Source organism: Chinchilla lanigera, unplaced genomic scaffold (assembly GCF_000276665.1).
Source record: "Chinchilla lanigera isolate Chin_1 unplaced genomic scaffold, ChiLan1.0 scaffold00005, whole genome shotgun sequence".
Lineage (NCBI taxonomy): Eukaryota > Metazoa > Chordata > Mammalia > Rodentia > Chinchillidae > Chinchilla > Chinchilla lanigera.
The window spans coordinates 19547149-19572975 of record NW_004955406.1 but is presented as its reverse complement, the minus strand read 5'-3'; the positions used below and the strand labels follow the sequence as shown (position 1 = coordinate 19572975).

At 34.3% G+C, this 25827-nt stretch overlaps 1 protein-coding gene across 2 annotated transcripts in view; it reads left to right on the top strand.

Annotated features, from left to right (window-relative positions):
• Acbd6 (acyl-CoA binding domain containing 6) overlaps positions 1-25827 on the top strand; it is a 177168-nt gene that overhangs the window by 85832 nt on the left and 65509 nt on the right. For both annotated transcript variants that reach the window (XM_013521346.1, XM_005374985.2), the window contains exons 5-6: positions 64-169; positions 15502-15591. In XM_013521346.1, coding sequence (XP_013376800.1) covers positions 64-169; positions 15502-15591 — 196 coding nt within the window. The remainder of the gene's footprint in view (positions 1-63; positions 170-15501; positions 15592-25827) is intronic.

The window sequence follows — 25827 nt, the reverse complement described above, 5'->3', positions numbered from 1 at the left end:
AAAAATATGTAACTTTTATGTATTACCCAGTAAGATAAACAATTATTTTTTTATTTTAATTAGGGAAGAAGACAAAGACATATTTGATTACTGCAGGGAAAACAACATTGACCATATAACCAAAGCCATTCAATCAAAAAGTGTGGATGTGAATATGAAAGATGAAGAGGTATGAAAAACATGCCCTACTAATTATTTTGACTTCTGATGACTGGATACTATGGCCTCATAGCATTATAAAACATACTAAGTTAATTTCTCTTATGCTTTGTTGTTCTGCCCCACTGCCTTTTTGTAAATGGTGAGCTTTTGAACTACAGCTCAAAGTCCAATATGGTTGAGAGCATATTGTCACCCATGTAAAATACTTTCTATGTCTACAGGTAAAATACTTTCTATTTCTAAATGTAACATATTTCTGAGCCAGGCATGGTGGTGAATGCCTGTAATCCTGGCACTTGGGAGGCTGACGGAGGAGGAATACAGTGAGTTCAAGGCCATCCTGGACTGTATAGTGAGTTCAAGGCCACTCTAGACTATATAACAAGACCCTGTCTGAAAAACAAAACAATAAAAAGTCTAACATATTTCTAGTCAGGGTAGTAGAGATTACTACTGAAATTTGGCATAGTCAAAGAACTTCCATAAATAACTTTATGATAAAGGCAAAGATTTGACATAATAACTAAAATCTATAGGCAATAACCAAAATCTCATTTATATAGAACCCTATATCTTTTATCCTTATAACATAAATGGGTGGTTATGAGTTTGATTCCTGGTACCAGGAAAAAAAACCATAAATGGGTATATTCTTTGTTCAGTAAATAATTTTTAAAAATCCATATTAGGATTTTAGTAAATCCAACAGTTTAAAATTGGCCCATTATTTATAAAGAGACCCTATACTAAATTATTTTGTAGAATATATTACTTTGTAATTTATCTGTTTGGTGAAAAAAACTGTTTACATATTGAACTTAATAATTTTTCTCAGTCTTTAGTGATCCTCTGAAAAATTATTGAAATAGCCAAAAGGTGATAATTTTTATAAAGAAATGAATGATCATAGATAATCTGTCAAATCACAAGTTATGGATAGTATGAGCTCCCATACAGGTTAGCCTTTAGTAATATCTCAGCTTTTTTCCCTATAATATGTTATCAGTGACATCTGAAATTGAAAATGCAAAATTATAATACTACATTAAAGGGGGGCCAATAATACTGATTGTTCTCCACTAAATAATGAAACGAAAAGAGCCAAGACAAATGTGGCTAGAGAAAAGTAGAAGCCAAACTGTGAAAGAGTAATTCTAGACCTTCTAATTCCAGTTAGGGTTTGTGGTGTGTGTGTGTGTGTGTGTGTGTGTGTGTGTGTACACACACACATGCATGCATACACGCACATGGGCACACACTACTTTCTGTATTTTATTTTCAAAAAAAATTTTTTAAACAAATCAAACATAATTGCTTTCCTTGATTTTATTGTTTTTATTTTGTTACTTGTGCTTTAAGATTTTTATAAAATAATTTATGTAGATAAGCTTTTTAAATTAAATGATACTATTAGTCTTATAACAAAGAAGAGTACTCCCCCACCTGCATCCTTCTCACATTGTGGCTCCCTTGAGGCAAAAGCTTTCAGTTTTTTTAGTTTTTCTTTTGTAGTTTGCATATATAATTATAAATAATACACTTGTCTCTTGATTTTTCAACCTGAGACATTGATGTCCTCCTATATTATATTTGGATTTAACTTTTTATCATATTTTCCTCTGTTATTCTCTGACCTCTCATATGGTTATATCACAACTTTTAATTTTAGCCTTCTGGTTGAATCTGTTGAATTAATGTTTATGTTAATGTGACTGTAAATATGGTTTGTTGCTAGCCTATGGACTTCTGTACTATGTGTTTTCAGTCACTTTTGCTATAGTAACAAACAACCCCCAAAGTTCAGGGGCTTACAACAACAAACATTTATTTCTTGTTTATATCACCATTTCATCAGACAGATGATATAACATAGATGTTCTCATATGTTTTTATTTTGTTTTGCTTTGTGTTTATCTGTCTGATATTTTAAAAAGGCTTTGAGATCAGTCCAGGCTGTCTTAGGTTTGCTGGCCTTTTGAGGCTCAGTTCATCTTTTTGGGGGGAACAGGAAAAGGGTGTTGCTCTGTAATTCAGGCTGTCCTTGAATTCACTGTGTAGCTCAGGCCGGCATCAAACTTGTGGCAAGCCTCCCAAGATCCGGGATTACAGGTGTGTGTCACGTCACTGGGCTAAGGACTCAGTTCATCTTAATTTCATGTGTCTTCTCGTTTTGAGAAATAATTTCAATAAATAGACACTCTGGAGCAGGAAGTAAAAGCAGACAGAGCCAGACTCCACAAATAACATTTAAAACATGTGACCTGGGTCACATCTGTGCACCTTCCTTTGGCCAAAATAAGTTATAAGGTTGAGGCCCCAATCATTTTAATAGGAAGTATGCCCTGAATATGCCAAGCAAAGCAAGGGTGGGAAAGAAATGAATAATTATATAATTATGAGTAATAATATCTACTTGCCATGGTATAATATTTTGTTTTTTAAAGATTTATAGTTGTCTCTTTTTGTACTGACATTGTCTTACCTTCTGTGTTCCTATCATTAGTTCTTCCCTCAATTTGCCTACAGAGATATTTCTCTACAGTTGAATGCATCAGGAATGAATCCCACATTTTTCTTAGATATATATCTTCTAGAATGTTTTTTCTCCATGTCTAATCTGTACTCCTTGCTGTCTAGGCCTATTGCATAGATATTATCCTGGGAGGTTTTTTTCTTTTTTAAATTTTTTAAAACTTTTATTAGTACATGTTTGCAATACACAATGATTACATTCACCATAGGGAATTGGTACATGTGCATAACACATTTCAATTCTTTTTTTTTTTTCCCTTTCCCTCTACCACCTCTACACACACATACACATACACACATCCTGGGAGGTTTTTTTTTCTCTTTCCTGAAAATTTCCTTCTCCTTCTGCCTGGATTCTCCTGTTTTCTGGAGCCTGTCTTTATTTTTTATTGTTACTTCCTTATTTTGATGGGGTATCTTCTCCAACAGATTACTCTTTTAGTACAGCATTTATTCTAGTAGCTTCCTGAAAAAAGTAAATGTTTTGAGGGTTTTTTTTTGTTGAAAATAAATGTTTCTGAGCCAGGTGTGGTGGCACATGACCAATAATTGGGAGCCTAAGACAAGAAGATTGCTGTGAGTTCAAGGCCAGCCTGGGTTACATAGTGAGCTAAAGGCCAGCCTGAACTAGTAGCGAGACAGTATCTAAAAAAAACACAAACAAAACAAACCTAATAGAAAAAAATGAATGTTTCTGTTGGAGTCCTTGGCAAATACCACATACTCATTAAATATTTGATGAATTAATACCTGATTGAATAGATATAAATGATATAGTGTAATGGTGAAGAGCTGTACTACCTTAGTGCTTTACATCTTAGCACTGTCACTTCCTATCAACCTTACTCTATGTCTGTTTCTTAATGTGTGAAGTGGGGATAATAGTCATCTTGCCTTGGGGTTGTTTTGGGGTCAGTGAGTTTGTATTATATATATGGCAAGTAAATAGTACCTGATACACACATAGTAAGCAACAAAATAAATGTTATTTTCTTTGATTATTCTTAATATCAGTGAAGAAATAATTTAAAAAAACAACTTTTCAAGGTCAACTTTTTACTGGGAAGTGTGATATATGTACTGTCTGATCCTTATTAAAATTTCTATCTTTCAAATTATAAATAATACTTTACATAGTGTATGTTTTAGTGTACAAAGCACTTTTACTTATTACTGTATTATGTTCACAATAATTTTCAAAGTTAGATATTATCCTGATTTTACGTATAAGACCCAACATTCAGAGATGAACATTCACTTCCTAAAACACATCCAACTGCTAAGTGGAAATCAGATCTGGAAGAGTATTCATCTCACCATTGCATTTGAGAGTAATAAAAATAGAAGAAAAGGAGGAGTTGTTTTCAATTGGATCTACCTAGTTACATTCTAATTTGCAAAACAGAGTTTTATAAAACATTACCAAAAGTCAGATTCACATGTGACTTCTGCAGAGATCATTAGATGGACAGCAGTGATAGGGAATACAATAAGTGCTTAGTACACAAATAGTTTACACCAGTTAACATTTTTTTTGTAAAAATAAAAGAAAAACATGCAAAGTGTATAGCTTCTACAATTTCATACTTTGATGTAGTACTGCTTCCCAGCTCTTACAGTTTGTTACCTATGCAGCTACCTTTACCCCTAGCCTGCCAGAACATTGTGTTTCCATGAACAGATGAAGTGCTTACACATTCATAGACTGAGACGTCAAGAATTCAGTTGGGTTCTCTCATTGCTCCAAGCAGATTTCTGCCCTCTCAGCCATGACAACTTGGGCTGGGCTTTGAATACTGATGGCAAACCCTTTTATTATTAATCAGGGACTTGTATGAATTAATTTAAGAACATAAGGGAGATGGGACGTTTAAAATCAGAATCAAACTTAACATCCTGAATAAAATAAATCAAATTGCTTCATGACATTTAAAGCTCTAATAAATAAAACAATTTGATAAGACTTCATGATGGACTAAAAGTATATAACTTCAAAATTAAGTTTCTAGCTAAATACTTTTAGTTCTTATCAGTAAAGACATTGCCTTATTATAAAGTGGTTAACAATTTTAGTTTTAAAAGGACATCTAGTTCTTTGTGTTTATCTGATATTTGAACTTGAGATATTTCCCCGACTGACTGCCTAGGATTCTTTGAGATGATATGTTTTTATTTTAAAATGTTCTCTCACTAGATTCAACCAATTTTGCTCTTGTCCTTATATAACTAAAATTCATATTTATTGCACTTAAAAATTTTTATGAGCACATAAATTTAATTATAGTCATAAAATGATTAGAATGCACAGTGATAGTTTGCATGCCCACATATTCACAAACACAATGTTATTAAATTATTATAAATTTATAATTTATGTTATTGTGTTGCCTGAAATGCAAATCTTTGGATCTATGAATGAATATATATATAAGAAAAGACTTTTAAATAAAGTATATTTGTAGCTTATAGTGACATTTTATTATGCTTAACTATAGTTCTTGTATATACCTGTATTCATTTAAGTTGTAATTGCCACCATATAGTAAAACCTGTATTTTCTTTTCTCCATCTTCATTTACACCTTCCTTCCTTACCTTTCTTGTTTTTTTTTGTTTTGTTTTTTTTTCTTTTGTGCTTTCTGGAGATCAAATCCTGGGCTTTTTGTATATTCTAGGCAAGCACTGTACTGAGCTGCATTTACAGTCCAAAACAGATTTCTGATTTGAGAAGACTGCATGGTGGTACCTACTGATGTAATAATTAGGATATTGTCTATATTTTACATAAGAGAAAACATTTTAAACTTACACTTACTATTTAGGAAGTTACATTATATATCAGGTGTTTCAAGGTCTAAGTTTATATAGCTACATGGTTTGTATATACTGACTTTTTATTTAAAGTAGAATTTTTATTATATTTTAAACATTTGCTAAATGCCTAGAAACTGAACTAATCTGAAAAGTAGAAGATCTTAAATCCTACGTAGTTTTTAAAATATTGGTTCAGTTTTTGATCTTTGAGCCATGTTACTACAGCTTTTCGTATATTTACAATTCTTCCAAGAAAATATCTTTTAAGAGGAAAGAATGATATAAATAATTCATATAAGTATATTTAAGGTAGGAGCAGAATATTTCTTACCAAACATCAGGTACAAATTATGTTTACATAATTCTTGTCACACATGTTATTTCTCAGATTAGTGCCATATGCAATAGACACTAAATACATGCTTATTATTGGTTATATTTAAATAGTGTTCTAAATTTTTCCAATAAGTTAAATTTGTTTTAGAACAAATGTAGCAATGTATTTTTTAGCAAAATAGATGACATTATTCTAATACAGCTTTGTGTCCTAAGGCCCCCCAAAAGTATTCATTCACAATTCATTGATTTTTCCATAGATGCTTATCTAGTGCACTCTTTTCACTGAGCTCCTTGTTTAGTCTTTCATTTCTGTCCTTATAAAGACATAATTGCTATTATTAGCTATTTTTCATATGTCTGTTGATTCTTCAATAAAATATTTTGAGGCAGTTTACCTTTCTCTTGACTTTGTTCCTTTCTCTTGCTTTGTTTTAATCTTCAGCTCATGTACAATATAATTTTTATGTTCTTAGCTTGGGAAACTGCTGCAAAATCTGACAAAACCAACTATATTTTAGAAAGTTACTAGTTGGGGCCGGGGATATAGCTCAGCAGTACAGCTCCTGTCTGGCAAGCATGAGCTCATGAGTTCAATTCCTGGTACAAAGAAAAAAAAGGTGTTAGTAGATATTTGCAGTATATAGGGATTACCGTCTGCTTGAGTTTTGATACATAGACATATATCTTGGCCATTTTTACTACCGCTTTCCCTCTTCTTCCTTCCCCAGATCCTCTTCTCATCTCCACAGAGTCTGCCCCTCCTTGTTGTTTTTTGAACCAGGAATCAAACTCCAGATCTCATGCCCTTGCCTCCTTTTTCTTTTAATATGCTCTTTTATTTTGCTATTTAAATTTTGGGTCTTTCATTTTAGGGAAATCATGTAACTGACTTACTTCACTTCTGTAACTGACTTATTTCACTTAGTCTTATGGTCTCAAAATCCATCCATTTCCTTAAGAATGACTCAAATTTATCCTTTGTGGTTGGGTAGGGTTCATTGTGATATACATCACATTTTCTTTATCTATTCATCTATTGATCAACATAGAGGCTACTTCCATGATTTAGCTCTTGTGAGTTGGGGTGCTATAAACTTGAGTATGGATGTAGCTCCATAATATGAAGCCTTTTGCACTTGTGTAGCCGGTTCAAATAAAATTTCTATTTTTAGTTGTTTGAAGAAACTCCATACTGATTTCCAAACTAGTTATACTAGTTTACGCTCTCATGAACACCTATATAAGGGTTCCTTTTCCCCTACAATCCTTACCGCATTTGTTGTTTTTTGAGTCTGATTATGGTCATTCTTACTATAAGGTGGACTTTTGGTGGTGTTTTGTTTTGCCTTTCTGTAGTGGCTGAAGATGTTGAACATTTGTTCATGTATTTTGGCCATTTGTATTTCTTCCTCTGAGAAGTGTCTGTTCCTTTCATTTGCCAGTTTTTTAATTGGGTCTTTTATTTTTTGAGAGGTCTGATGTTTTAGTTCTTTATATGTTAGTCCCCTGTCCAAGGAGTTGCTGATAAAAAGTTTTTCACATTCTATAGATTGTCTCTTCACTCTGTTAGCTGTTTATTTTGCTGTGAAAAAGCTTTCTAATTTACTATAATTCTGTTTGTTGATTCTGTTCACTTCTTCTTTCCCTACATTCCTCCCCTACCAGTTTCCTTCCCATTTGCAAAAGATCTATCTCCCTATTTACTATTATCTACCTTTTATTTTGCTCTTTTTTTATACTTTGGCCTTCTCATATAAGAGAAAGTGTGCAATAGTTACGCTTGTGTCTGATTTATTTCACCAAACATTATAGTCTCAAGGTGCATCCATTTTCCAACAAATGACTCACATTTATTGGTTCCATATAAATTGTAGAATTTTTTTCTACTTCTATAAAAAAGCTGATGATATTTTGGTGAGAATTTCATTAAATCTTTATATCGTGTTTTGTAATATGATCACTTTGACAATATTAATTCTGCCTATCCAAGAATGCTTTCCATTTTTTAATGTCCTCTTCAATCTTTTTTCAAAGCAATACAGTTTTCATTACAGAGGTCTTTCACCTCCTTAATTATGTTAATTCCTAGATACTTAATTTTTTAAGGCTGTTGTGGATGGAATTATTTTCCTGATTTCTTATTCAGTGGGTTCATTCTTGGAATGTAGGAATGCTATTGACTTTTTGAATGCTATTATTTGTATCCCGCCACTTTCCTGTATTTGCAGTTTCTTTTTTTCCTTTTTTTTTTTGAGACAGGGTCTCACTATGCAGTTCAGGCTGGCCTTGAGCTCACTTTGTAGCCCAGGCTGGCCTCAAACTCACAACGATCCTCCTGCCTCAGCCTCCCAAGTGCTGAGATTACAGGCATGCGCCACTACGCCTCGCACTTTCCTGAATTTATTAACTCCAACAGTCTTTTGATGGAGTTTTTTGGATTCTCTGTGTAAAGAAAAGATCATGTCATCTGCAAGTAAGCATAGTTTGACTTCTTCCTTTCCTATTAAAATCCATCCTTTTTTTTCTTTCTCTTTTCTAACTGCTCTAACTAAAGTTTCAAGTACAGTACTATCTTGAACAGAGGTAGTGAGAGTGTGCACTCTTACTTTGTTCTTGATTTTAGTGGGAATTCTTTCAGTTTTTCCCCATTTATTATGATTTTGGCAATTGCTGATCATAAGCGGCTTTTATCATCTTAAGATATGGTCTTTCTATGCCAGTTATTATTATGTATAACTATCACATTTTCCAACAGTATTAACCTACTGAAAAAACAAAAGCAAAAAGATTTAAGGGTTAGAGTCAGTATGCTGGTGGTGAATTTATGCTTTTATGTAAGGTTTATGAAGTAAAGGGAGAAAAAATGCATCTTCTTAAAAAACTTTCTCTATTAAAGTGTATGTTATTTTGGTTGTGTAGCTGATTAATATAATAGTTTGGAGGAATTTTGTTTATTCATTCTAATGACTGAGAAATCCATTACCAACTGTCTATACTTATTTACATCAATGCAGACAATGGTATTTAAAAATCAACCCTATGATTGTACTATACATCAAAAACTCATATTAAATACAAAGTCAGAAGATGGTGAAGTAGTTTAAACTGGAGGAGCTTTGGCAACTTATTTTTTGTTTTGTTAAGTTGTAATATACATGACAAAACATCATTTTAATCATTTCTAAATACACAGTTTTGTGTCATTAAGAATTTCAGAGTATTGTGTAGCCACCACCATCTATGTCAGAACCTTTTCATCTTCCCCAACTGAAACTCTGATGAAATGTAACACTCTCATTCACTCTTCTCACAGCCTCTGGCACCCACCATTTCTATGAATTTGACTACTTTACGTACTTTATACAAGTGGAATCACACAATGTTTACCCTTGGTTTGCTGACTTATTTCCCTTAACATTTTCAAGGTCCATCCATATTGTAACATGTGTCAAAGTTTTCTTTCTTTTTAAAACTGAATAATCTGAGATAAAGATATAGGTGTATAATCTCACTTCTCATATAAGAGAAACCATGCTTGTGTATGTGACTTATTTCACTTAGTATTATGTTCCCCAGTTGCATCCATCTGCCTATAGGATACCTCAAGTGTACCTTTCTTTATGGCAGAGTAGTATTCTATTATGTATAAATACCACATTTTCCTTATCCATTCATCTGTTTATGGACATACATGCTGTTTCCAAGATCTAGCTATGATACATTGTGCTGCTATAAACATGGGTCAGATAATCTATTTTATACACTTACCACATTTTGTTTATTCAGATATCCATTGATGGATACTTGGTTTGCTTTCTTACTTTTTTTTTTTTTTTTTTTTTTTCTCCGGTACCGGGAACCAAACTCACGGCCTTGCGCTTGCCAGGCAGGCACTTTTGCCGCTGAGCTAAATCCCCAGCCCCTTGGTTTGCTTTCATATTTTGATTTTTATGAATAATGATTCCTGATCACCAGCATACAATGTTTTTTTTTGCCAACAATTTATTCTGGAAAACAAATGTACATTTTATATTAAACATTTATATTTCCACTACTAGATTACTACCATAAATATTTACTGTGCTTGCTTTATTGATATCTATTTATTTCTCTATCCATCAATCTATTTTTTAGATATTTTAGAGTACACAAACAACAGTCCCCTTCTTTCAAGGTTCTTTGGCATGCACATAATAAATTCAGGATTAGTTTTTCCTTTTAGATAACATTTATATACAGTGAAATTCACAAATCTTAAGTGCACAGTGAATTTTAATAAATGCATATACCTGTATAACTGGAGCTTATATTAAGATACAGAACATTTCCATAACCCTAGAAAGTTTCCTCATGTACTTTCCCAGACAGTCCTTTCTCCTAATCCCAAAAAGGAAAGCACTGATCTGATACTCTTTACTGTAGAGTAGTTTTGCTTGTTGTAGATCTTTCTGTGAATAGAATCATACATATACACTCTCCTGTGTAATGTTTGTTTCATTCAGCCTAATGGTTTTGAGATTCATCCTTATTGTTATAGATCTGTACTTTCTTCCATTATATTGCTGAGTAATACTCCATTTTGTGAACACACCACAATTTATTTGTCCATTGTTTTATGATGGATCTCTGAACTTTTTTATGGCAAATTTCTAGTGTTACTGCTTTTATGACCTATTTTATACAGGATGAAATAGTATCTTCCTAGCTTATTCCTTTAAGTCACTGACATGGCTTAGTAAATACTTACGGAGGAAGTTTTAAAAGTAGTGTGTTTAAAAGCCTTTACATTCTCTGACAGCTGAACAGTGCCATTTCTTCTTTCTAGATTGTAGTCATTGAAAGAGATCAAATACTTGCTGGCTTTATCATTTGTTTACTGATTGACTGGTTTTTGTCATGCCAGAAATTGGTCCCAGGACCTCATGCATGTTAGACAGGCATGCTACTACTGAGTAATACCCCTAGTCCCTGATTTTATTTTTTAATTTTGGTAGATAAATTATCCCACAGGGAGCCATTGGCTCCTATGTTAGTTAGATCTTGAGATCTTAGACTGTCTCCCAGTCTTCCTCCTGCTCCCTCCTAGAAGCACCAAAGAATAGAAGATAGGAATAGGATAGAGGAGATGGAGACATTATAGGTTATTGGTAGCTGAAATCAGTGCTTACTACAATTGTAAAGGAAAGCCCAGAGTTTTTCCAGAGAGAAGTTAAGGTTGATCCATTTTCAGTATTTTATTTCTTATTATATAGTACTGTATGTCTTTGATAAAGTGACAAAGTGACAACTCTCAAAAATGTATTTTTCCTGCCCCTCCCCCCAAAATTTAAGTATTTATATTAAAAACTAAATATACCAATTTGCCACATATATATACATATGTATATGCCGTATGAAAAATTTGGTTAATGTTTAAATCAATTACAGTAAAAGATACATTACCATTAATCCCACTCAAAATACTTTCTCTTGTTTGGAACACTCTTATCCCATGGTTGCTGCCTCTTTGAAGCAGTTCTGAAAGTCCTCTTTTGTATATTTAGTTGTGCTGTTGTGGTTGCCTCAATGTCCTGAATTGATAGAAAACATTTATCTTTCATGGTCATTTTGATTTTGGGAAAGAGCCAGAAGTTTTGCAGTGCCAGATCTGGTAAACTAGGTGGATAAGGACACACCGTAAGATTTTTCCAAGCCTGCCTTTCCATTGGATGGTATAGAACAGCAGCATTCACCAGATTTTTTGTCATACCTTATAAAGATACTAACAAAAAAGGACTCCAGAACTGCTTTCAAAGTTAGTAAGGATGATGAAATAAGTATGTTCAAAGCAAGGGGGAGCACTCTGAGAGGTATTAATGGCAATGTGTCTTTTACTATAATAATTTTAAAAATTTAAATATTGGCTATATATTTTGAGCATTCTTTGTATAAGTGTCTCATCTCAAAAAGCCAGAAGGACATAAAAATTCATTTTATAATAGAATGTCTTTCATTAAATTTTGTGATATCCAGAAAAAATCTAATTTTAAGAATCCTACATGGTTTAAGAACAAATAATTGGGATATCAAAGAAGCATTTAAAATATTAAGACCTTCTCTTTGTATTTCCCCAAAGGCATGAAAGTAATACCACTTAATAGGTTAGCTGCTACTCTGCGCTTTCAAAGCACTTTAGACTCATTCATCTGTCTGAGGTAGGACAGTATTAACACTATTGTTTAATAGATGAGAATCCTTCCCCCATTTTACTATATTTAAAGTCCAGAATTTATCCAGAGCTCTGCATACAGTGCCTGTAGTGTCCTAGTAGCCTAATAGATTCATTTTATTAATACCCTCCTTATCTCCTAAATATACCTGGGATATTTTTCCGGAAGGGTTTTAAAAACTAAAAACAAAGAGAGAATTGTTATGTGGTTTTGGTGAAATATATTTTTACCAAAGTAAAAACATTTCAAGTAAAATATATATTTAACTTAAAAATGTGTAAGAGACTATAATACAAAAAAGAAAACAACATGTATAGAACTAGGTAAACAATTTTTAAATTTAGGTAAAGTATTGAAGCAGATACAGCTTTAATGTATATCAAATTCAATATTTTCCTTCTGGAGGAGAGTTTATGGAATCTTACACCTAAAATAATTTAATAATTGCATTGTATTGGTAAGTAAGTTTTGGTTAACAGAGAGAAAAACTATGGATGTTTATTACCTGATTTTTGTCATAATTAGTTATGGAGATAGCATCTCTATGAATTACTGGTAATGTTATCACTTGAATAATAATCTTACAAGCATGTTTTCTGGAACTTTATAGTTTGAAGGAATAAAAGGTACAGACACTTTCTTGTGCTTGTCTTTGTTAATTTAAATGTAGAGTATATTGCAGGTAAAGATTCCAAAGCATGATTTATTTTATCTATGTTTATTTACAAGTACATTTAATCCTACCCTGCCTTTTGAACTTTTTAATGCTGCATAAAATATTAATCATTAGGTGGTCATAATGTCAACATCTTCAGCACTTGTACAAAAAGTCATTGTCAGAGAATTTATTCTAATTCAAGGTTAATTAGTGTACCATTAAAATAATGTGTTACAAAAATTAATTACATCTCAGGTCAAAACACATGTTAAAAAGCTTAGTGTAAATGTCTGAGAGCACGTCATCCTTCTTGAAATACTGCTATACGTATGCCATCCTTCTGGAAAATATATCCAAAGTGAAAATCACTACTGAGGTCCAGTCATAGGTATTGCCCCTAAAGTAAGTTTTTGGCACCACATATGGCAAATTTAAAATATAATCCCCATTAACAGTAAAATGTGTTGCTTGTCTGCTTTCTCATTGAAACAGCTAAGGATTTATATTTTAGCTGAAGTAACCTCTTTGGGTCAAACCTAAGGAAAAATCAGGAACCTGTTTAAGAAGTCAAATTATCTGTATGTCTTGTGGTAAAAGTACTAGATCAATTAATCTTATGTTTCCTACTTAACTGTTAGGTATGTGTCCATATATCACACATCATTTTAACTTTGTAGTAATTCTTATTTATAGTTGAACTTAGTAACTTTAAAATGTACACTTAAAATAAGAATTTAAAATGATAGAGACTTTGAAATTTTATCTGGTTATTTTAATGTAAAAGCTGTGAAACAGTTATATTGAACTATAGAATATTGTATACATTGGTATTTGTTAAAAGAGTTCCACTAAAGTATCCATCCTTGTGGAAGATTTTTGAATTAGTACCTTCATAGCAACAGGTCAGTGTACACTAGAGTTGAAGAAATTTTTAACATAGCAAATGTCCCTTTGTGCTCAAAAACATTTTTTTTAAAACTGAGCTTTTAGAAATGTTTCCTTAAAAAAAAAAAAAACTCAGCGGGCTCCTAACACAATATAATAAAACCATTTTTGCTACTATAACAAATGGTGAAGATTTACCTACATTTACAAATTTTTGGTTTCTCTTGCTTATGGGACCTTGTGTAAGCCTACTGGAAAACAGATATTTACAGGTAAGTAAAAGCAAACCAAGCAAACGAAAGTTTTTTAAAGGGACAATTTGTAAGAAAGTTGTCCCATCCTGATTTTTGGTTTCAAGAATGGGTCCTGGTTTAAATCATTGAACTTATAGGTACTTGAAGAGAGTCTGAATGATGTAAGAGTATAGGCAAGTTTAGAAAAGCTTTCTGGAAAGGTACATTTAAAATGTACATTTAGGTACATCTAAAGCCATTCTTGTCCCAGCTTATATCTATTTAAATCTTTTCTAAAATGAAATAAAGCAGGGATTTCAATTTAATATGTAAAAAGAATTCTATTCTTTATAAATAACTGTCCTGAAAAAGAAGTATTAGGCCATGTATCACTTTTTTCCTTCAGAAAAGCTCTGACTTTTGGAGATTGTGTTTATGGGGGAGGGGCAAGTAGGCTTCTTTCATTAGATAAACCAAGATTTTGTAACAGTGGAAACAGAAATGACACAGTTAATAGTAACTATGAGACTTTAGTAGACAGGAGTTAAAATGAACATACTGTATTATATTTAGTTCTTTACTTCCTAACAGTTATCTATTCTGTTTTACAGTTGCCTTTCATACTCAACTATTTGATGATAGAATTAGTAGGTGTTTTTCAGATATTTCAGAGTGTAAAGTTGTAACATTAAGGAGCAGAGGTTATTTTTATTTTTTAAAGGATAAAGTTAATTTAGACATGGTTCATTTAAATTATGATTTCTACCTAGGTTTAAGTGTTCTTTTTGCCCCTAAGATTTATTTCACCTTAAGAAGTGAACATAATAATTGAAGAAAACTATATATTATCATCTTGGTTACTTTTCTCTCATTGCTGGGACAAAATACCAGACACCCAAAATTAAGGAAGGAAAGGTTTACTTAGCTCACAGTTTGTGGAGGTTTCAGTCCATTCTTGGCTGGCTCCAAGGCAGAGTGGCACATGGCAGAGGGCATCAGTCCATGGCAGCAGAAGATAGCAAAAGCAACAAGAACAAAATGGGAGGATGTGGGGCTGGGGATTTAGCTCACCGGCACAGCGCCTGCCTGGCAAGCACAAGGTCGTGAGTTCGATTCCCGGTACCGGAAAAAAAAAACAAAAAACAAAACAAAACAAAAGAACAAAATGGGAGGATGGACGGCAGGCAGCCTCTTTCCCTCCCTTACACTGTATGTAAACTATCCGCCCCAGGGCAGGGGTAGCATTCACATCCATAATCCCAGCATTGGATCATGGATCAATGATAAACTCTAGAAGCCCACCCCATGACTGCATGAGGATTTGGGGGGACATGCAGACACAAACCATAACAATTATGTTTATAAAGAACTTTAAAATTCGTAAAGCATTTTCTTACAGTTCATTCATTCAGGAATTACTATTGATAATATTGCTGTGGTTAGTACCATCATCTCCATCCCACAGATGGTTTAAAGACACCATAATAGGTCCAGAAGTAGGACCCAAGGCTTCTGGTTGATTGCCAATTGCTCTTCTTATATTCTTTTTTTTAAAAAATTAACTATTCCTAGAATAATGAACCTAAAATATTATTTTCCTTAAGACATTATATCTTTTATATGGCCCCATAACTGAATTAGCAAATTAACATTTTTTTTCCTGTTTTTAGGGCAGAGCTCTACTCCATTGGGCATGCGATCGAGGACATAAGGAACTAGTCACAGTTTTGCTACAATATAAAGCTGATGTTAATTGTCAGGTAAGCGTGATAAATAGGAAGCTTTTTTTAAAAAATGAAGTAAAATTCACATAAAACTTCTGAGAATAATTGTTTGAAAGCATCCAATTCAGGAGCATTTAGTGCCTTTCAGTGTTATGACATCATCACTACTGTATACGTAGTTCCATGACACTGTCATCACACCAAAAGGAACTCTACCCATTAAGTAGTCCTGTCCTATTTTTGCCCAGCCCCAGACTTCGGCAACCACTAATCTGCTTTGCTTTTCTGTGGATTTGGATTTGCATTTGCCTAATCTGGGTATTTCATATAAATGGAATCATGAAAAGTGTGATCTTTCTTGTCTGGCTTCTTTACTTAAAATGTTTTCAAAGTGCATCTACATTGTAGCATGTTGCAGTACTTCATTCCTTGCTGTGGCTGACTTTCATGGATATTCTACAGATTTTAGTCATCAGCTGATGGACAGTTGTATTGTTTCCACCTTTGGTAATTATAAATAACGCTGCTATAAACATGCATGTATTTTGTTTGTTTTAGCACCTGTCTTCAATCTTCTTTATTTGGTTATTTTCTGAAGAGCAGATGCTTACCTTTTGGAGGCACTTCAAGCTGTTTTGTGGATGAGACACATTTTACATTCCTAACAGCAATGAATGATGCTTCCAATTTGACCACATCTTTATCAGCATTTGTTAGTTTTCCTTCCCTTTAAAATGGTCATCCTAGTGTGTGAGAAGTTGTGTAGTTTTGGATTGCCTTTCCCTGAGGACTAATGATATTGAGTATTTTTTCTTGTACTCATTGGCCACTTATATATTTTCTTTGAGTAAATGTCCATTCAAGTCTTTTGTCCAGTTTTAAAGGATTTTTTTTCTTTTTGTTGTCGAGTTTTTTTGTTTGTTTGTTTTGGTAGTAGGACTTGACCTCAGGACTTTGCACTTGCCAGGCAGGCACTTGTGCCCCTGAGCTATATCCCCAGCCCTGTTGTTGAGTTTTAGGAGTTCTTGATATTCTAGATACTAACTAGACCTTTATCTAATATATGTTTTATAAATGGGGGGTCTTCTTATAAATTTGTAGGTGTTGACTTTTTTATTTTATCCTTCAATGTACAAATTTTTTATTGTGATGAAATCTAAGGTTTTTTTCTATATTTTTATGGTGTCATGCCTAAGAAACCCTTGCCATGTACAAGGCCATCAAAACCTATCCCTATGTTTTCTTTTTTTTCTATTGTAAGAAAATATAAATGACACAAAATTTACTTTTTGAATCATTTTTAAGTGTACAGTTCTGTGGCATTCACATTTTGTGCAGCCGTCACCATCATCCATCTCCACCACACTTTTGTCTTCCGAAACGGAAACTCTGTACACATCAGCACTAAGACCCCATTGTCCTTTCCCTCACCCCCTACTTTGTATCTCTATGAATTTGACTAATCTAAGGACCTTATTTAAGTGGACTTACAGAATATTTGTCCTCTTTAAGTAGTGTGGTTCACTAAACATATTGTCTTCAAGGTCCATCCCTGTTTTAGCATACTTCAGAATTCTTTCATTTTTTAAAGCCAAATAATATTCTGTTGTATATATTTGCTAATTTAGTTTATTCAAATAACCACTGATGAAAACTTGGTTTGCTTTCACCTTTTGGCTGTTGTGAATAACACCACCACGAACACAGGCACACAAATGTTTATTCAAGTCCTCGCTTTGACTTCTTTGGATTGTGTACATGGAAGTAGAATTGGTAGGTCTTATCTTTGTTTAACTTTTTGAGAAACTGTCATACTGTTACACATAGCTCCTGCACCATTCCCACCAGCAATACACAGAGGTTTTGGTTTCTTCATAGCCTTTCAACACTTGTTATTTTCAACCATCCAGTGACTGATTTAGGTGCCTTTTATTTTGCTTTCCTGCCTAATTGCTCTGAGTAGACTTGCCAGTATGCTGATTCATAGAAGTTGGGATAGGACACATCCTTGCTTATTCTGGAGGTTTGCTTTTCAATTTAGTGTGCTAGATATAAAGTGCTTTTCCATTCTACTCCAGTCTCCTAGGTCTCTTGGCCTATCTTGCATCTTTTCAAGTCTGAATGAAGTTTTCATTTCTAACTGTGTCTCAAATTCATTCTATTTTGTATCTCTTATTTAACCTTGTAGATTTCACTTATCCCCTGACTGATCCACTCCATTAACCCTTTTTCCATTACTATAATAAAACGTCTTAGGCTGGGTGTCTTATTTCACACACAGTTTTGGAAGCTGAAAGTCCAAATAGCATGGACTCAACTCCGTTGAGGGCTCCCTAGGCTGGATTATATTATGGTGAATGGCATCATTGCTGGTGCATGTGTGAGAAAAGAGATTACATGGTAAGATTGGAAGCTAGCGAGTGATTCAGAGGTCAGGATCATTCTTATAATAACCCTCTCAAGAGAACTAACCATGGCCCCACAAGAACAACATCAGTTCACTCTGCGACCTAATTCTTCCCAGTAGGCTTTACCTCTTAAAGGTTCTACCACCTCTTAACATTGCCACATTGGGGACCAAGCTTTCAGCACTTGAACCCTTTGAGAATAAGCCACATCAGTGATTGGTAACCTTGGGTGTCAACTTGATAGGCTTGAGAGATGCCTAGGAGATTATTAAAACATATTTCTGGGTGTGTCTGGGTTTATCATGAGGTGTAACCTTAACAACTGTATCTGGTGCCTGGCCCCGTCCTTTTCAGCCCTTCTGCCTATGCTCTGCTTTCTGGCAATCAGCAGATTTGTCATGCTGTTTCTGCTTTAGAATCTCATGATCATGGATTGAAACCTCTGAAATGAATGAGCTAAAATAAACCTTTTCTCTTTTAAGTTGTTTATATCAGGTATTTTGGTCACAGTGACAAAAAACTGGCCAGTACAACATCCAAACCATAGCATCCACCTTCTCTAATTTCAGTTCAGTTTTGTATACTTTCTTGCTATTATCCTTATTCCCATTTCCTATATTTCAGCTGTTATGGTATTGGCAAAATTCTAATTCTCATTAATCCTATTGATTGTCTTCTATACCTCTATACCTGGGTTCTGGGCAAAGCTAGAAAAAAAATTCACACAACTCTGATGTTACCATAAATCATGGTATCTCTCATTAAGTCTTCTAGTTCATCTTATTTACAGAATATCTCCACTTTCACAGAAAAATTAGGCAAAATCATTATTACCAACCTACACTCCAGCCAATAGTTCCAGCCACATAAATTGTCTTCAGTTTCCCTCAGACACGTCATATTCACATGTAACACTAAGCCTACTGTCTCTAACAACTGTCCTCCCTTACTCACTATAATTGCCATCATCCAACAAATTTCCCAGGATCATACTTAATTTTTCTCATTCATTCAGATCCTTTAGGTTTTGCCTTCAAGTAATCTTATTCCCTGAAATCTACTAAATTCTCTATTTCAACACTGACAGTTTACTAATTCGAGCTTTTTAGACTATTGCAGCACCCCTGAACTCTATCCTACAATATATTACCCTTTATTGGTCTAGAAGGAGTTTCCAAAATGCAAATTTATAAATATCTTGTTTACTTTTATTTAATAAGATTGAACCACATTTGCCTTACAAAGCTCTTCATGACCTGAACCTTGTCTACCTCTCCGCTTGTTTCTGAGCACATTCCTGCAATGTCCCACGCCCCATATTCCAAGCCCCACTCATTCTGAAGAACTTGACATGTTATTCACAGTTTGTCCTTTATATGGACAGTTTTCTCTCTCCTTTGTCCTCCTTCCTAGGCCTGAATTTATACATCTTTTCCTTTAGGAAGACCCCCTTAAACCCACTCAACACCAATAGTCTGTTACGGCTTCCTGTTCTTAAGCTCATCAGAAAGTTGTGTTTCACCACTTTGTTTTGTAACTGGCTACTTACAAGTCCGTATCTTCAATACCTCTGTGTACCAGTACCAGAGTTTGGTTATATCACCAGTGCTAGCATAACATCTGACGTAGTAGGTACTTTGTGACTAAATGTTGAATAAAATAGTATCAGCTAATGAATAAGTTGACAAAATGTTGGAAAAATAAAAAACAAGAACCAGAAATGTCCTAAGCACCTAACGAAACCTTTGGGATGTCCTTCTTTTATCTTTCCCCATTAGACTTCTGTACCTTCTTAAGTAGAACATACATAAAGGGAAAAAAACTAAGGGCACAAAAGATTAATTTTTTTAAATGTTTTCTTACAACTTTGTTTCCCAGCCACCACGTTCTCTTCTCCACAGGTAGTACCTGTTATCAAGTTTATGGGTATCCTGTCAGGATTCGTAATATATGCAATTTTTTCTTCTTATTTGAGAGAGAATCTTGCTATGTAGTTCAGTTCAGGATGACCTTGAACTCACAGTGATCCTCCTGCCTCAGTCTTGCAAGTGCTGGGATTATAGGCATGTGCCACCACACCTGGCTATCTTACACAGTGGCAGTTTAATAACAAATTACACCCACTGTTTTGTAGCTTGCTTTTATTTAACAGTTTATCCTAAGTTGTTCTATATAAATACACATAGTGCTACCTTATGCTTTTTAACAGCTACAAAATATTCCTTGTAGAAATATATCAGAATTTACTTAGCAAGCACCATATATAGTTATACTTTCATCAGCAATGAGAGAATTCTTATTTCTCCACCTTACTAAGATACTTTGTCATAATACTTGCTGTTCTCTTTGTTGGATGAGGAATGATGAAACATTTTTATTTGCATTTCTCTTACTAAAAGATATTGAACGTCTTTCTATATTTCAGAACCATTTTTATTTTCTTTTTTGTGAACCACCTGTTGATGTCTTTTGCTGAGTTTATGGTGGGATTGGTAGTAATGTTTTCTTAATTTATAGTAACCTTTTATATATTAAGGAAAATTAGTGCTTTCTTTGTGATATGTTAAAACTTCCCCCATGTTTTCTGCTATGTTTTCACCACTCCATGGTTTCTTTGATCCTTCTAGGATTACTTTATATCTTGTATATATAGTAGGAGTTTTTGCTTTGGTCCAGATGATGGCTTTATTTAGTCCAAATGACTAGCTAGTTGTTCTAGTGATGTCAGTTGAATAGTCAATATTTTTTCCTCTTGCAATTTGACATATTCTCAATTCTTCTCTGTATTTCAGTCTATTTCTGATCTTGTCCTTTCATTCCAGTACTCTGTTTTTCTGTTCATGTTCTCTTTTAAGGGTTGTAGCTTCAAAATATTATCTAGTAGGGCAAACTTCTTCACTGCTCATTCAGAGTACTTCCTACTATTTTTTGTTTATTTTTTGGTGTAAAGTTTTGAAGTCATCATTTCAACCTCTGCTTTCCTGAATCATCACTTCCACTATGTTAAAAATAAATAAACAGGGGGCTGGGGATTTAGCTCAGCGGCACAGCACCTGCCTGGCAAGCACGAGGTCATGAGTTCGATTTCTGGTACCGGAAAAAAACCAAAAAATAAACAATAAAAAATAAATAAATAAACAACAACAGTAAAACCTGCTGGTGTGTTCATGTGTGTGATTTAAATTGAGGTAACTTAGATGAAAATGTCCCCAAGATAGGCATTGCCTGAAGTTTTTGCCTTGTTAGTTTCTTGTATTCTACTTGTTTGGATAATATAAGGCAAGCAGTTCAAAAATTGGCGTGTGTGGCTTTATAGAATACTCTTACTGAACACCAGCTGTACTGCAAAGTACAAGTTCCATGTAGGTTATTAGGACGGATCTTTTAGGATGGTATGCCTGGCACAGTGTTTTCCTGGTCACATTCACATAACCATTTTATATTGCCCCTAGTCTTGGTTTCCCTTTGTTATTGACAATCATAATCTAGACTATCTAACTTCAGTTAATTGGAAGGCTGTTGGCTTTGTCAGTTGATAACATGCTTCCAAGTCAGGGGTCTGCTGGAGATTAGTTCTCCAAATAGCTTTTCCTCTGTAATTTCTTCTTTAGTTTCATTGTTGAAAAATGCTTTTCAAATATAGACAATACAAACATAATAAATGGAAAGTAAGGTTCACCTCCGTCATAACTCAATCTTTCTTAAACAACATTATTATTGACTGGCCTATTGGCTGCCAACAAGGAAAATCAATTTTATTAGAACTATTTGCTTGGCCACAGATCTTGGTACTAACCCAGCATAGGCAGGCTGATGTTATCAACTCTCCAAAGAATAATTTTACCATTAGCCTGAAATGAAGTAGTAATTAGAGATATGTCAAAGTCTACTCTGTATCTTCCTGTCATTTTTACTCTTCAGGCTTTCTCATATGTTACTTTATATTGTACTACAATTTCTATGTTCTCTGGCTCTGATGGAATTAGAACTTGTAATTTTATTTCTAAGAAAGAGCCATTATAGACTTCTTTTCTTTTCTGGCAATATTATGAACAGTTTTGTCTCTTCCACTGCTTTGTATTGATTTTTGGTTCAACTCTGGAAGTTAGGTTTTTACAAGGTTTGGGATTAGGATATGGTTTAAATACATATACAGACACCCTTCTTTGCTTTAAACACAGACACCCTTCTTTACTTCTTGAGTAACTTTTTCAGCCCCTGAAGAAAGATTATAACCACCCCAAAGCACATTAAAAGGTATTTGGATGTTAAAGATTTATAGGTCAGTTTTCTCAAATTTGTTGTAAAGTAACATTAAAGCAATAAATAGGACAAGGGGAAGAGTGGGAACATCTGTGGTGGTACACAGGTCAAAAGAAAAATGTTTCATTTGAGTGCAATGGAATGTTTAAGGATGTAATGATTTAAAAATTATGTAAGTGTATGGCTCTTAAAATAACACAGCAACATGCCCTTCAATGATTACCTTGGTGGCTATTTATATATTGTAAAGGATTTCAAGAACAGGACAGAAGTTCAAAGGAGTAAATAAAACTGTAAATCTCATTGCATGTACATATATGTACAAGGGGATGGAAGAAGAGGATATGAAACTTTTTAGCATTTACTAGGTGCTAAGCATTTTATGTGCATTTTAAACTCACCACATCAATTACATATTGTATATTCATTACTATATGCATTTTAGTAATGAAGAAAAAAAGAGCTTAGAGAAAGTAAAAAAGCTTAGATTTGAACTTGTCACTCTGACTTGAAAGCCCAGGCTCTTAACTTTCCACTATAAATCTGACTATATTTCATTCTCTTCTTTATTTTCTCTACTTGACATATGTAACATATTTAAAGCTGTGCAAAGCAGTATATCATTGAGGTTCTGATTTTCTTTTTTTATGTTTATTTGGGAAATTTTTATTTAGATGCTATAACCATTTAAAAGATTGTGTTACTTATCTATTATTAAGTTGTAAGGGTTATTTGTGTTCTGGATTCAAGTTCCTTTTCAAATATATAATTTGCAAATTTTCTCCATTGAGTGGATGGTCTTTTCATTTGCTTGGTAGTATCTTTTGAAACAAAAATTTTCAATTTTGAGTCTCGCTTATTTTTTATTTTACTGTTTCTGCTTTTAGTGTCACTCACTTTTTTTAAAAAAAAAAAAGATAAAGGAATTTATTAGGCAGAATTTTTAACATACACTCTCAAAGAAGTGTATGTTATGTTATGTTATGTTTCAGGGGCCCTGAAAAGAGAGACCAGTTATAATTTGGAGAATATTTGTTTGAGGCAGTGGAAATCTGTATAGTTTATGAATCTAGAGGAAGTTCCTTCTTCTACCCGCCCTCTTGTTTTTTAAGGCAGGATCTTGCCTTGTAGTTGAGGCTGGCCTTGAACTTACTGTGTAGCCCAGGGTGACCTGGAACTCTCAGCAATTCTCCTGCCTTAGCCGCCCGAGTGCTGAGATTACAGCTGTGCACTACCATGCCCAGTGGAAATTCATTCTTGTTCTTGGTTTAGGAGGAAATGGATGGCCCACCCACAGAAAGATAATGGCCCATTTTACAGGAGAAAAGCAGGGGCCCAGTGTATAGTATTTCTTAAGATCAAGCTTCTGTACTTCACCTTGTCAACTAAACTAATTTGTGGATTTTAAATATCTTTAAGGGATTTTTGGGTGTGATGAGCTAAGCTAATTTGTGAATTTTAAGTATGTTTAAAGAATTTGAGTTGTCATGGGCTTGTAAGAAAAGAAGTATAAACAAGCCTAAAGAGCACAGATATAGATAACCTTGGGTGATTTTTGGTTATATTGTAAATTTGCAGTCTTCTTAAAAGTACAATTTTTAAACTATGATTTTCCTTGTCTTCTTTCTGCCAATCTTTATTTTTTCTATCCTGCCTCATCTCCACCCATGCTCACCCGCCCCTTTGCTTCCTTATTCTTGAGGGATGTAGAGAGACCAAAGGTCAGTCTTCTTATGGTTGCTTCAGACTGAGGGGAAATGTTGACCCTGCCGACCTAGAAATCAAGTCTCACTCTCACTGATCTAAAGGGGATATAGGACTGTTGGGTTCTATTCTTCAAAGAACCATCATTTTTTGATAGTCTAGAAAATGAACAAAGACATTAGCAAAACATTGACACTTAAGCTTCCTTTTATAACCATGTTAAAGAAGCAAGGGCTGAAACATAAAAGAAGAATATAGATGAATAGTGGTGCCAAGTTTTGTGGAAGTTATACAAAATCAGGCAGCATTTGGCACAAGCCTTTTATCTTTAAAATTAACTCCTGTTTGTCCATAAGTGTGAACCTAAGTACAACAGGTAGGATTTAACAGATTCCTTCCAGTGTGGTCAATAAGAAATCCAGTATCCTCCTACATTAATTATAACAATAGCCAAAGAATTCCTAAATAAAAATATCTATGTTTTTGTGACCTTTTACCCATAAAGTTTTTTACTATAAAGTTTAGAACCCATATCTGGCCCCTATTTTGTAGACCTGAAGACCTTTTGTAGTGACAGACTCCAGATAATTTAAATGTATAAAGTATGAAGTAAATAACAGAAAGTTGGTTCATATTACAAAGGTAACAAAGCTGGGAGGCGTAGTGGCACAAGCCTGTAATCCCAGCACTCTGGAGGCTGAGACAGGAGGGTCATTGCAAGTTTGAGACCAGTCTGGGCTACAAAGTGAGCTCAAGGCCAGCCTGAACTACATAGCGAGACCCTGTCTCAAAAAGACAAAAAAAAAAAAAAGGTAACAAAGCTTAATAGCTAGGATATTTATATTGTCGTTTTTATTCTACGGGCACACTTATACAGGAAGCCAAATCTTTCACCTCAGGTTACTTAATGTTATATGTATATCTGAAAACTACTAGTATGGGCTAGTGTAATGTTTGGGACCTCTTTTTAGATCTGGCCTAGCTTTTTTGTTTTTATATTATTATTAGTTACTCTTTTTTTGGTTATATGTTCCTGCTGGATTTTTTTTGTTTGTTTTGTCTTGTTTTTTGTTTATCTTTTTGAGATAGGATTTCACTGTGCACTTCAGGCTGGCCTTGAACTCACTTTGTAGCTCAGGCTGGCCTTGAACTCACAGCAGTCATCCTGCCTCAGCTTCCCAAGTGCTGGGATTACAGGCTTGCCCTATCATGCTCAGCTCCTCTGCTGGATGTTTAAGATCAAATCAAAGTAAGGACTGTGTTAGTCAAAATCTGTCTATTTATCTATCTATCTATCTATCTATCTATCTATCTATCTATCTATCTGTGTCAATGTCAGTTAAGGCTCCTCAGGGGTTATTTTGGGGGCTGTGTGAGGAGACTCTTAGCACCTCTGATTTTTCCCTCTACAAGTTGTTTCATTTGCCAGGGTGAGTTACAGTCTTGCTTGACTATGTGATTGTCCTTAAAAGCATGGAGACATTCCTCTCTTTAGAGACCTTCCTTTTTGCAAAATGCACAGTGGTTGGCTCATTTCCTCTGGGGTCCAACAATTTTCCTGCTTGGGATATTGGGTGACTCACTGAAGTTGAGGGGCCCTGTACTGGATTGATAACTGGTGGTCAACTTATAACCTCCAGCTGAACTGAGTATGCGTGGTGCTGGGTGTATGAGGCCCACCTGAGGACTGTTGCCAGCAGCGTAAGAGGCAGAACTGGAGAAGAAGTGAGGCTGTTGGGAGCTGGCAGAAGCTGTACGGAGCTGTTGGTTCTTCTAGAAGAGCTTATCATGCTGGCTTTCCTGATGAACTTGGCTGTTTTCATCCTCCAAGGAGCCCGGAGCCTTGTTTTCACTGAGAATAGCTTTGGTTCACTTTGGCGGAGCTCTGGTCCTCACT